Source organism: Solea solea, chromosome 7 (genome assembly GCF_958295425.1).
Source record: "Solea solea chromosome 7, fSolSol10.1, whole genome shotgun sequence".
Taxonomy (NCBI): Eukaryota; Metazoa; Chordata; class Actinopteri; order Pleuronectiformes; family Soleidae; genus Solea; species Solea solea.
In genome coordinates, this window is record NC_081140.1 from 22,738,218 (window position 1) to 22,752,462 (window position 14,245).

General features: G+C 39.5%; 1 protein-coding gene across 3 annotated transcripts in view; it reads right to left on the bottom strand.

Annotated features, from left to right (window-relative positions):
* The window catches only part of cntn5 (contactin 5), a 105,004-nt gene that overhangs the window by 26,071 nt on the left and 64,688 nt on the right, over positions 1-14,245 (bottom strand). For all 3 annotated transcript variants that reach the window (XM_058634442.1, XM_058634443.1, XM_058634440.1), the window contains exons 8-9: positions 8,637-8,739; positions 2,273-2,454 (exon numbers count right to left, since the gene is read on the bottom strand). In XM_058634442.1, the coding sequence (XP_058490425.1) occupies positions 2,273-2,454; positions 8,637-8,739 (285 nt within the window). The remainder of the gene's footprint in view (positions 1-2,272; positions 2,455-8,636; positions 8,740-14,245) is intronic.

Genomic DNA, 14,245 nt, shown 5'->3' on the forward strand with positions numbered 1-14,245 from the left:
GTTCCACTCTAATATCTATCCTTTCCTCTACTTTCCACTCTCTAAGAATAAATCGTGTTCATTGTATTTTTTAATTCTTGCTTGTGAGCATGTTGTATCGGGCCCTTTACGTCAAGCTTCTTTTCTTTTCTTTTCTTTTCCAAGGTTCTGGTCAAATTCCACAGCGTATCCCTCACAAGTCAAGATCAGCACAAGGTATAGGCAACATAATACTTACTACTCTGTTTATTTCTGTGTTGGTGCACCTTTCTGTTTACATACATTAACATGATGAACGGTTTGCAACGCGCGGCGCATTTAAAAGCTCACAAAGAAACACGTCCTTGGCATCTCCGGCGATGATGACTAACTGTTTGCGTAGAAGAAGCTTCCGCACGTGGTGACTGACATTGATCTAATTTTATTGTGAAAATTAATTAAAAAAAAAAAAAAATAAATAAAAGAGAGAGAGATCATTTAATCTAGATTAGTGTATAGTGAGGCACACCTTTGCCAGGCGCAGACACAATTCCTTTTGTGTGTGAATTAATTGAATGGTCACAGGCAGGAAAGGCTTCCTCACAATTAAAGTTCAAACTGGCAGGTGACCTGTGTGAATTGCATTTAGTGTGAGGCTGCTGCTTGTCAAACAGAATGGAGGTTGCCACAAAGTGCAGGGGCCTTAGAAATGTATCCTGCCAAGGATGAGGGAGTCCATTATCTTGGGACTGTGCACACAACAGAGACAGAGAAGAATGGGGGACACGCAGCCTCCTAGATAAGTTTACAATCACAGGGGAAAGGCAGTGATTCAAAAAGCTCACGACTACTTGATGTTACACCACTCTTAACCAATGTATGGTAGGCATTGATAATTAAGAGTTTCAGAATCCGAAAACACAATTAGCAAATCCGTGAGGCTATTAGGTTATATAGGATGGATAGAGTGGTTTATATTTTTGTGGTATCTCGTGCTCGTGCTCCGCCACAAGCGCGACTTATAAATATATCAATCAACATTTATTTTCCCGACGTCGTTCAGCCCTACAGCGCGTACACAATGGAAATGCACTCTATATGAAAACATAAAGTCAATGGAGTACTGTTTTTCATAAAGACGGAACACTTAAAAGTTTTTTTATTTGAGATTTAATCTAAAAATAATGAGGTGTGTAATTTAAAAAGGCATTTTCCAATCATGCTTAACTGATATTTATGTTTTTGTTGCTATAGCATTAATTAGAAACAGGTGTTCCGGAATAATGTACAAAAAGCAATTATGTGTCTGAAGCGTTAGATTCAGAAAAACAAAAAAAAAACAAAACAAAAGGGGAAGAGAAAACACAAGTCTTATAATAAATAATAACTAAACAAAGAAGCACACGGCGAAAACAATGTTGTTTGAAAGAGCCACACATATCTCATCTCACAGAAACAGCTCGTATACTGTGTATGCTCAGGTGGTGTTTTTGGGGATTATTAGTTGGATAATTTGTTTTTTTGACTGGTCAGCAAATTCACAAGCACCAGTGCTGGTCCCCTGCCTTGAATTTGACAATAATGCATTTTTGCAAAGCTTTACACCAAGTACAGTAACACCATGGCCGTAGTAGTATGGTAATCATTTTGTAATAGGAAGGTAACATTATGAGGACGCCGTCTTATCATGGGTTAGGTAATAGCTTGGCAATGAGAATTAACATATGATACCACCAATGTGATATCTTCACATGAAATAGTTTGTGCACAAAAACAAATAATTACTGTATAATAAAGTTGAAATGCATCCTACCTTATATCGCACATATGTTTATTACTAAGTATTTCCACCGGCTCGCCTTGACTCGCATCGCCACGGTTATTTTGCATTTCCACTAGCGATGGTACCTGGTACTTTTTTAGTACCTGCTCTGGCGAGTGCCAGACTGCGAGCGGCGAGAGGCATCACAAACCCTGCAGCTGTATTTCAGTCCAGTGACTGACGTGACTGATTTTAATGAACTGATTCTAATGATTCACTGAAAACAACTGCTTTACAAGTCACTAGTCACTCGTTTGTGTGTGTCGCGCCACGGCAGTTTCATGCAGCCGTGCGGTGATGACTCCACCCACGTTGAGTAGGTACTATTTTGTAGTGGAAAACCAACCTAAACTGTGCTGAAGGAAGGCAAGGCGAGCTGGGACCATAGGTGGAAAAGGGCTTTGGTGACTACTATAGAAATGAGTTGGTATTACCATAATATTACTTCCCTATTATCACCATAATAAGGTAATTAAAATAACTATGACTCACTGTAGACCTGTAGATGTCCTTTGAAAGCAGTCCCTCCTCTCGGATTCTCAGCCTTACACTCGTAAGTTCCTGAGTCGTCCAATTGGATGTTGGGGATTTCCAGCACAGCCTGCGACTTCCGGAGCCGTGCCTTCTTGGGGATGTTGCCATTTATCTTCCTCCAGGTGATTGTTGGCACTGGACTGTGAATAGAAAGAAAATGATGAACTCAGTAACACAGTCTGGGGAGATAGACAGTAGCTGCAGCACAGGGTGTGAGCTGCAATAATGAGATTCTCACGTTGCATTATGAGGATGGACTGAACATTTGACGCCGGCCATGTTTCCATAGTAATCTGTCAACAATTTCTTATGAACTAAATAAACTCTGAATAAACCATAATCAGATTCTGTACTTCAATTTCCGTCAGATTATGCCAACATGTGCACATCTCAATCACATTATATTGTCCTATTGATGAAACAATACTTATACATGTATAATATATAATAACTAGATTATTGCTCTTATTCTAAATATGACATTCAGATTAAGGCCTATACATGCCTACATAATCATGATAAAATCGGAATACTCTATGTCTTAATGTGATTATTGCTGACTCAGATTATGTCAGAATATATTCAAATTGGAGGAATCATAAAATGACAGTGGTCTGAAAAAGACTGATTAATCTAGTTAATATCAGAATATAGCTGTCGGTGTAAACCTTAATATGAATTCATTTAAGAACTACAAATTCTACATCTATTTTTTATGTTCTATTTTTCATAAAATATAAGAATTTCCACTTATTTTTCACAACCCTTTCTAACTTTTAACAACGCTTACTGAAGCGTTACACTCCACCTTACTGCACCACTGAGTTTTGGAAAGTTAGCGATACATAACACAGGAAGTGGCTTTACTGTGAGTTTCTATAACCGTCAGTTTCAGCCCATCAATAGTTTGAAATTGAAAATGTAGATGACCTACAGACGCCAAAAATCCCCCTAACTTCTTCAAATGATGTTCTGATGCACCATCATGCCTAAATAATGCTGGTTCTGCTCTACATGCGAATCATTAACCTTTTGATCACTCATGATATATTTACTGTACCTAACGACGCTTTTATTAGAGTGCAGGTTGCAGGACAGGGACAATATTCTACAGAGTGTTCTTATGATTAGAGTGCGAGCACTGTCATCCATCCTTGTTTATTCATGGGTTGCCCTATAGGGCCTCGTGATGGATGATTTGCATGCGCAGTGAGAGAGTGTCTTTCCGTGAGCTCAGTATTAGTCACTCTCTCTTGTATGACAACTGGAATAGACATTTCTCGGAGAGATGGAAAATCTGACACCGTGCAAACCTCCAGTGAACCCATCAATCATTTAGGCAAGATGGAAATGTTACATCCCTGAGCTTTTTATCTGCTCTAAATGCACAAGGACAGGGAAGTGCTCCTGGCAGCAATGAGCTCAAATTAGGATTCAGAGCATGTGGCATATTTTAACAAAGTGTTTTTTTTTTTTTCTTCATTTCAACAAGATGTTTTAAGTCACGTCGAGTGAGTATTTTTTTTTTGTTGTCAAAGAACACTTTAGATATTTCCTTTTCCTTTTATTTTTTGAACAGCTCGCTCCTCACCCCTCACATCAGCGAGCGAGTAAAGCAACACAACGAATGACAGTCAGCAGCTTCACACTAATGTCAGATATTGGAGGCTCACATTTCTGCACATGGATTTTGAGTCAGAGTTGTAATTATAATGCACACCAGTGTAGCCAGGCAAGCAGGGTCCTGTTTTCACCCCTTTGTGTGTGTGTGTGTGTGTGTGTGTACACATATTAACTCAACAATGCTTGCACGTGGTGGGAATATTGCTTGGAGAATGTGCATGCAAATGACCGGCTTTTGGAGCTGATCTAGCGAAAAGGTCACGGTCAAAATAAATCACATTTTACTATACATGCAGGCTTTTTTTCTTAAAGTACAAATTTATCCAAAAATAATTCCTGCCAGTCAGTCCCTAGAAGACATTAGGTCACGTATCTTTCTGGGTGGCAACATTTTGGTCATCGTGTTTATCTCCTCCGGCCAACAGAAGCAACGGGTGGCAGGACAATCAGGTTAGAGCTGGGCAGGTAGATAAGCTCCTGCACTGCCAGACACGGCACCTACAGTAAGAATCTTGGATGTGTGTGCGTGCGGCTCAAGTCATAAAATTATATAGCGTTGTAATGTCGCAATTCATTCAGTTACACAGTCAATAAAATGATCAGGCTGACCAAGCAAATGCACAATTTGCTCCATTGTCCCCAATTTGCATTTTCCTTCGCAGTGATATACTGTACATCCCAGCTTGTAACGCAGCCAAGAAAGAGCCCGCGTGTCCTCGGCCTCGTTCGGAGGACGGCTCAGGGACATAAACTGCATCACCAAAGGACAGTGTTTTGACATCAGTAGCACAACCAGACTCAATCAGCTCAAGACGACAAGGACAGGAATCCAAAAGAATTGCAGTGTTATGGATGCCAAAGGACAGAAAGATGCACCACCACCAACCAATCAATACCATTAGCGTCAGTCAGTGTAAAGTAATTATAAAATATTAATATTACAATATAAAAAGCTTGATTGGGGTGCATGTTTTCTTTTCCTTTATGATGATTTTCATTGACAGTTAATTTGTTTATTTGACGTCCATATAAAATGTCGGATGTAATAGTGGATTCTTAATGTACAACTAAACAACTAACTCACAAGCGTCACTCACGCCACAGCATCTGCAGAGACAGCTTCATATTGTAATAGTGTGATAACTCAACAGCGATAAAAATAATAATAAAAAAATAAATGTTGTTGTTTCATACAGTGCTGTGGTTGCCAAGGGCAAAATCTGGAGCCTGAAGTGAAAGCAAATATCTGGTGGACAAGAGTGGGACCGTTTGTTAGTACTTGGCATTTTCATTTGACTGCTGTGTGTGTGTGTGTGTGTGTGTGGTGGAAGAAACATAAACACACGCTAATGAAACACAGAGATTGAATCACTACTCATGAATATGACATGCAGTTGTTATGAAGCACTTTCTTACAAGTTAATAATGAAATTTTCTCCTTTTTCTGATGACCTTTGGTCCAACTTAACAGCAGAGAGTGAATCTATAGAGACCTCGAGGGGCTGAAACATTGGGGTGAACCGGGGTTTGAGACTATGGCAGAATTCCTCTTTGGAGGCTGAATAATGAGCACCGGGCCTGTATGTTCACAGCACTGGGGGTGTGCAGGAGGGAATAAGCTCAGTCAGTGCCTCTGCCTGTTAGTGCCTTTTTTTTTTTATAAAACAGCTGTCAAACATTGAAGATGTGGTCATTTATGTCGATTGAAGTTACTTTATTTATAGTATTAGTATATTGTGTGCTCACATAATGGATGTGTTGCACATTTGGAGGTCTTTGGGACATGATACAGTTTTTAATTTGAGGACGTACCCAGGCGAGCTCAGTAGATTACATCTTAATTAGCATTCCACACAATTGCCATATCCTTATCTGGACTAGTTCAAAATTTAATAACAGAATATCAAAATACGCTGAAAAATGTGTTTGCTAAAGATCTATAAATTATCGCATTTTCGCATTCTGTGCTTTCCATTTTTTGCTTGTTTTAGGGAAATTATACACGATTTTTAAGGGAGAATGAACACAAACACACAGGTTCATCCACTTTGTACGGCGTGAGCATAAGAGTGTCTCTCATTAACCACGTCGATATATAAATATGTGAGGCACTCTCTTTCGCGCCGGTGTTGCTTAATAAGGAAACTACAAGGGTTTCGAGGGTTTGATTCCCTCTGGGGTCACTGGAAGTAAAAGTATATTCACTACTCTGAAGCAATTTGGATGAAAGCCTGCACAGGAAGCCATATTTTACAATTTAAGTGGAAATGAGTGGGAGTGTAACCAATCAGACATACAAGGCTTTTGAACCTCAGTGAACTTCATTCTCCCGTATCCTTTTGCACGGAACGCAGCTACAGCGCCAGACTTTCCACAGCTTGTTATAAACCAGACCGGGGCTTCAATTTGATTTGTGTTGTTTGAAAATACCATAATTAATTCATTCAGGTTAATTATCCTGATAATCCTCCTTTAAGAAAAACACAGGGTGAATAATAACTGTTTTGCACCGACTGGCAATAAAGGAGAACCATTGTTAAAGTGCTCAGTGTCCAAAGCAAAGCAAAGCTATTGTTTAGTGCAATGTTATTCTGTATTTTTCTCCTTTCGCTCAACGTTTGAGTAAGAGAACGGCCGAATATTAGCTTTTAGGATGTGTGCTTTTTGAATTTGACTGTTTTGTGTGCTATATTGGTGAAACACCCCCTTTTTTATCTGCACCACTGATGTGTGTACAGCAGAATGACAATAAATATATTAAATCTGATTTAATTTAGATTTGGCGACTGATCAGAAAAACCATTAAACTAGACAGTAAGCAGTGACACATTCGGTTTACGATGTTAAATTAAGTGCATTTTGGACAGTTGCAGAATACACTCAACATTACGTGTGACACTACAACGTTTGTACAATCGCTGTGTGCTATTTTCATTCTCCCTGTGGACCGAGACATTTGATTTGCATTAACTCCACAGGTCATTGGGCAAGAATTACGCGGTGGGGGGGCTTGGACATGAGAAGATTAAAAGCGTCCTTTGTTCCTACAGACAGCTCTGATATAGTGTAGGGAAAATGTCAGATTAACCTTGTTGGGCCCAGACAATAATTTGTTTGAAGATGAGGCTTGTTCACATAAAAGATATGAAAGGCCCTTTAGGAAAGTGCTAATGATGTCCCCCTTTTCCAGCCCATGTTGTGTTTGCACTTGTAAAAATATGTTTTATAAACATGAAGAAACTTGAAATATTAATTGACAGCCGCGTCGGTAAACAGCGTTTGTCATTCTACAGAGAATTTATTTTTCAGAAAATCGTAATTAATAATAATTCTCACAGGGCATTACTAAAAATATCATTACAGCCAGAAAGCAAAACTCATTAAAGCTCGGGAAGACTGTGCTCTTTTATGGGTCTCCCATCCATTTTCAAAGTGTCATTGTTCTCTTTGCCCTTGACTGTGGCCTACAAAGTACCGTCCCTGGCAAAAAAAAAAAAAAATCACGAAAGAGAAAATCACATCAAGGATCTGTGGCACTCGCGAACAAAGAGCTCCCCTGCCCACATCGTAGCTGGTGGTGCCATCATAGAGAGTGATCAACAGGAGAACAAAACTGATTTTAACTTCATTTTCAGGGCTATATAAAGACTGGCGTTTCTTAATAAGGTGCGATGATAAATCATTCATCTCTGTGTACAAGGGTAAATCACCGCCTGACTGAAAGCCATCATCAGGCGCAGATGACTTCATGGAGGGGATTATGCGGGTAAGAACCAAACTGCTGCTGAACTTCATGCGAAAACTAAAGGCCATGATATTAGAATGCAGTGTCTATATATTTAGGAAATGACTAGCCATAATGTGGATAATTAATTGAAATGAAAGCAAACAATTATGAGGTCCTTAGTCATCTGTAGATTAGAGAGTGTTTGCACTTAAGATAGGCATCAGCAATGAATAATTCATGCTGAATAATTATAAACAAAAATGGAGTAGTGATGATAAAATACTATGTGTGCAGTATTAATAAGTTATGAATTGTATTTTTCGTTGTATCATAGAACAGATTGAAAATGATTTGTTTGGGAATTTAAGGTTTAACTTGTGCATAGTCGGTGTCTGTGTTTTTAGGCTGTTCTACTCTAACGTGCATCCAAAACCATGAACCCAGCCATGCTAACATTAGTAACCGGGGTAAGTGCTTTGGATTTCAGTCTCTGTGGAGAAACATGTTTTCCCTCCTGGCAGACAACTATTAGCAAACGCCTTTTTTTTTTTTTTTTTTTTCATAGCCATAACCTTGGCTTTCTGCGTTCGTAACCGACTCAGACGGCACCCAGGAAACACAGTTACATTAAGGGCTCTCAATTATGAGCACACACCAGCCCCCCCGGGATGAATTCCCCATCCAAGCCCCTCGTTCCCCACGCTCTAACATGTCATCTAACAGCCGAGCTATGCTGCTGCACTCCTCGACACTCACTTAACATCCTGCCTGAAGACAAGATATGTCTGGTTCCCACTCAGGTAATGGGATAATCGAATTTAAACATGAGACAAAAACACAAAGGGGTATTATCCAAAGGATCTCACAGTGACAGTGCAGTGATACACTTAAGTTTACTGTTCCTGGCGATTAATACTACACTGCTGTACTAAGACGTCTACCTATATTTGTGCAGCATGACAGTTTACTTACTTCCCCAGAGCGAAGCACTCCAGCCTGACAGTGACTCCTTTGGCAGCCAGAACAGATGTAGGGAAATGCACTTCAATTTTGGGCTCATATTCACCCATGACACCTGGGAAAGGTTGAGAGAGAGGAATTGCAGATATTAGAACCAGGCAGATTGAAAACAGCCACTTACTCTCCCATTTCCCATTATCCACATTTTTTCTCTCCGCCACACAGAGACAGGGTAGGGTGGTTTAAAAATAGCAAGGATGTCCACGTTCTACTGCCTTGTATTTTGTTTTTGTAGTAACACAGTTCCAGTTTTGTAGTAGCAGCGCATGAGGCAGCACATGTAGATTTCATGAGGTTTCGCGATGTTGCGACATCTCCGCATACAGTGTGTGCGTGACATTAAATTACGCAGTGTACAGGGAAAATGCAGCGTGTGTGCTTGAATAATAACAATAGTCTTCGATACGCACAAGAACAGATGAACTAGGTATGGTTCAAAATGACTTAATGTATGGATGAATTCCCACCAAGCTGGGCGAGATCATTATTCACAACGGGAGGGTATGTCCACATAATTAATATTGGATCTGTTTGGACCCAGGTCAACAAATGAAACACACAATTTTTAAAAGATCTCTGGATTTAATTGAGCAATGGAAACAACTTGCAGCTGTTATTGATCAGAAATGAAATCCAATGGTAAGAAATCAAGCATAGTTTCCCAGCAATAGCATATATGACTGTAGACGTGTAGAAGGAATTAATAATTATATGGAAGACAAATTGGGTACGACTTGGGCATAGTGTTACCCCAGTTTGGATTGTATACAGTGCACAGAAAATGCATTATCCCTCCAATGCTTGTGATTTCTTATGTAGTCAAAGGCAGGTTGGAAATGCACATGAACATTGGTATATTGATATTTCTGCATCAGTTTATTGCATTATTGTCAACTGTGTAACTAAGAAACGTTAGTAAAGGTCAAAAGCCAAGTCATCACGCAGATAATATGACATACTAACGGAAAACTGTTAATTGTCCTCAAGAATCAGTCGTCTGCTCTACATTTCACAAACACATCAAGATGATTACGAGCATGTTATCCGTCTGTGCCACATGTCGCGAACACCTCCACTCTCATAGCCAGAGGATGCCTTTTCTTTGTTTAGTCATCTGTGCGTTTAGGCGGCCATTTATATCCATTTGCTCCAACAATATGTCAGATGACATTGAGCAAATTCGAAGTAACAAAGGAAAGCACCTTCACCTGGGATCTCATTACGATTATCTGTCTTATTAAACGAGAGCTTGTGATATGAATATTGCATGAGCCCTTGTTCTCTTTACCATATAATGTTAAACGCGCACAGACACTCGAGCGCTGACGGACACACTACTAACCCCAGCACCTGCTTCAGTTCACGGGGAAAAAAAACATTTGACACCATGTGGCGCACTCCCCCAGATGCACTGTAATGTACATAATCAGCGAGACAAATGACTGGCATGACTTTTGAGAAACCATAATTATACCTCCCACATGTGCCTGACACTTTTTGTGTCATAAAGTGGTAGCTGCAAGGGAAAAAAAAAGAAAAAAAAAAAGGAGTTTGATATTTTTGTTCCAAATAACTTTTTAATTCCAGTCTCATTCACAACATTTATGGCTTCAGAGCAGCCCCGTTGAATGTAAAGAATTTTCAATATTTCATATTCGCATGCAAGATCACAGTCAACACTCTATTCAGTCTGAGTGGCTGGACTTGACAGAACTGAAATACATAATGCACAGCCTTGGTGTACTGAAAACATTCATTTATAATGTCGCATATTATAGGAGTTTAAGATAATAATAGCATAGAAAAATGTATTTTCAGATCTATATCTACCTTGTTGTATAGTGGTTTGATGTGCCATGATTTTGTGTGTGATTCTTAATGTCACTGTGACGGGCAGGAGCAATTTCCATGTATTGTGTAAGTAAGTATAAGTGTTACAGCCAATCCACTAATAGATTATTGGATGATGGCGAACCTTGGAACATCGGAAACTAGATTTACTGATATGTATGACGTAAAAGGAATTTAATGTTTGTGGCAGCAAAACCCATGTTTTGTTTGACCTTTGTGACCTTTGGCCACCAACATCGAAACGTTTGATGAAGTGAGTGAAAATGTGTGCCATATTTCGTAGGATTCTCTCGAGGCATAAACAGTTTGCAAGGTCACAATGACTTTGTTCTTTACCACCAAAATCTACAAAATTCAACCCTAAATTTAACCCTAATCCCATTTCTCCTCATGCTAACCAACATGAGCTATTTGACGATAACATTAGTGTAGGAAATATTTCATAGCTCCATTTGAAGCGTGCTCTGGGAAAGAGTTAGCCCTCAACACTTCACTCTACCCTTCTGCCCCAACAAGTATCACGCCACCCTACGCCACGTTTGACCTGCAAACCAAAGCCCTAAAGCTAAGTGGTTGGGGGAAAGGGGGTGCAATGGGAATGTTTGTGCCTTTTCTGACAGGACTCCTGCACCAGGTATCGCACTCACAAGAATGGAATGAACAAACCAAAAACACTATGCCTCCAGCTAAGGCTGTTTCTGGCGCAGAGCCATTTAGCTACAGACAAACGATGCATACAGTATATACATATATATATCTATATATATATAGATATATATATATATATATATAGCTTGGTGTAAGCTATAACAAATTTATAAAAATAAACTATAAAAATATTGACAGGATTCACTTTGTATTCATAAATGTAAACATTTCAATTTAAAATTTGACTTTGCCTTTCCAAAAGGGAAATAATCAAATCAAATGTCCCCATACACCGTCTCCATCTAGGGCAAATTCCTGGACAGCTGGACGTGTCTCGGCTGGCTAATGGTAATTGGATTGTCACACCCTGGTGGAGCACTCAGTGACAAAGCTGCCCTAAAGGCACCGATCCTCCGTCTATTCCGTATCAGCAGTGCAGCCCTTGTTTTATATAGAGAACATGATTAACAGTTCAAAACATGTTGTAATATACCAGACAATCTTTGGTACTGGTTAATTATTCATTTCTCGTGATTTATGTTTTTAAGACAAAAAATCTTCCTGGGGATAAGGCAGCCGTTTTAATAAGCAGGCAGGGGAAACAGCTCATTTATAGTTTCTGCATGTTCTCAATTAAAATAATAGAGTAAAAAAAAAAAATGTATTAATCCGAAAGCACTGAAACCAACAATGCTACGGTGTAATAACTCTATTCCGGTATGTTTTTTGATCGCAGGATGTGTCTATTCATGGTGATAAGATGTTTTGAATACATGACTAAAAATTTGCGAGTTGGTAGAAAATCATCCCGACATCCAATATGGCTGGGGGCCTAAGGTCGTCAATAATAATTTACCATGTAGCATGGAAAACATGCCCATGTGGTGACGGCGTGTCTGCCGACATTATCTTTCACTGTTATTGGTGTCATTGTTGAGAGAGTGAAAATGTCTTGTGGCCACAATAGGACCACAGCTGCTGCAGGCCAACTGCAACCTCTGGCACCTGCCTGTATATGTAAGTGAACACAAATACAAAACTAGCCATTAATGTCACATCCATGACATTATATGCATCTGTGCATGTTTGACAACATTTATCAATATCACTCATTAGTTAACTGCGTGTTGAAATAACCCGTCAATTAGCTTATGTCGTGAAGGTTCATTATCACTGAGATGCTTTGATTCATGCATATTTTATAAAAACATAAACAGTAGAAGTATAAATACATGTTCAGAAATAGTGATAATATGTCCATGACATTGATATTATAGCACAAATATTTGCAATAACTATATTCCATTTTTTTTTTTTAAACGCAGTGTACTTGTACATGAGCTGATTACTACTCAATTAGTGGTGCCAGTAATAGCAGCAGCAGCAAGCTTTTTGGTTGGTGGAGTTTTTGTGGTTCCCTGAATGCATTTTATACATTTTCATTTGTGTAATGTTTGTTACCCTGCAAATTCATCATTGTCTTTAGTCAGTTGTGTAGCAGTGTTACAACATGTCTGCCACTTTATTTTCACTGATAGACAGCTCTCTCCAGAAGAAGAAACTGATTTTTTTTTTTTTTTTTGTCAAACACTCACCCTACATACCAGAGTTCAAATTGTGACACATGATGCTTTGATCCTCTGCTGATTTGTCACTCTGGCATTTGAAATCCTTTGTTTGAAAAAATTTACCAAACACCGACTCCCATGTTCTGCAGTATACTTTCTGAACTGGCATTTTCTTTATCTTGTAAAAATGTGTTTAAGTTAGGCAATACCTGCATTGTAAACTGGCGTGTATGATGTAAACCTTCTCTTAAGCCAGCACTTGTTTCGAGTATGTTAAAATTCTAAGTGAAAGAAAAGGCGCTTTTGAGATGAACTGTATGTCTGCTTAATAATAGTGCATTAGCCTAGAGGTTAGTGTTTAGCCCCCTTCAGCTCAAGGTGGATTGTGAAGAGACGATCGATGGCTTCCAGCGAGGTATAATGGAGACCAGGTGCTTGTTTTGATTAAGAGACTCAGGGTTGGAGCTGACAGTGGTAACGCACACACAAATCCAGCTTGAACTATCTGCTGTGTAATAATCACCCACTTTTACAGAGGAACAGATTGCGCCGTCTGATTGGTCAGACTCCAATGACTGAGGGGCTCGCGCTGCACCGGAACATTTGGGTATTTGCTTGTGAGGGTTGCCAATGTAATTTTGGGCATTTTTCGACCCGACAACAATACAGACGGCTGCTGAACATTGTGTGAGAGATGCCAAGACATTCTTTGGCATAATGAGCTTACAGCTGTAGAGATTTGATTGGGCCCGGTTGTGCTGCAGGTTAGAGTGTTGTCCTTCAGCCCGTGCACCGAAGCCACATATCCTCAATATGGATGCTCCTAAATTGATTTCTCTTCCATCAATCAATAAACAACAATGATGTTTGTTTCTTTAGCCAGCAGTAAAATATTTCTGACCACAAGTCCTGTTGCATTCATATCCATAACAGTATTCAGGGACAAATTAAACACAGCTATGTGCTAAGTATTACATAAATCTCTGAGGACTGTTTCACACAGTGTTATGCAAATACAGAATAAGAGCCTTGCTGGAAGGAATGTAATCCTTAAGTGGAAAATTCATGTTGCAACATCGGAGCAAACACAGTTCCAATTCGCAATGGCCTTTTCATAGCTTCACTAATCTCAGTGGCTGTGTGAAATGTCTACACCGACAGGCAAGTGATGGGCATTGCTCTGTCTAGTCAGAAGTAAAAAAGCCTGTAGCTGAAATCCACACCTGAATCCAGCAAACTGCTCCAGTGCATGGCTCCTGAGAGGCTGGTATAAAAAGTGAATTCCCATCCACAGCATGGGCCATTGATTCAGTTAATTTTATGCCGGAAAATGATTTCCCTGATGGGCAGTTTCACTGGAGCCAATTGTGAGTGAAGAAGACTCCCCACACTGATGTTAAAGCATTGCTAGCTATCTATTTACAGAGTGTATGGAATTCATAACGCCCTCTGCTAATGTGAGGACAAGAGGAGGACCTCCACACATTGTTTGAC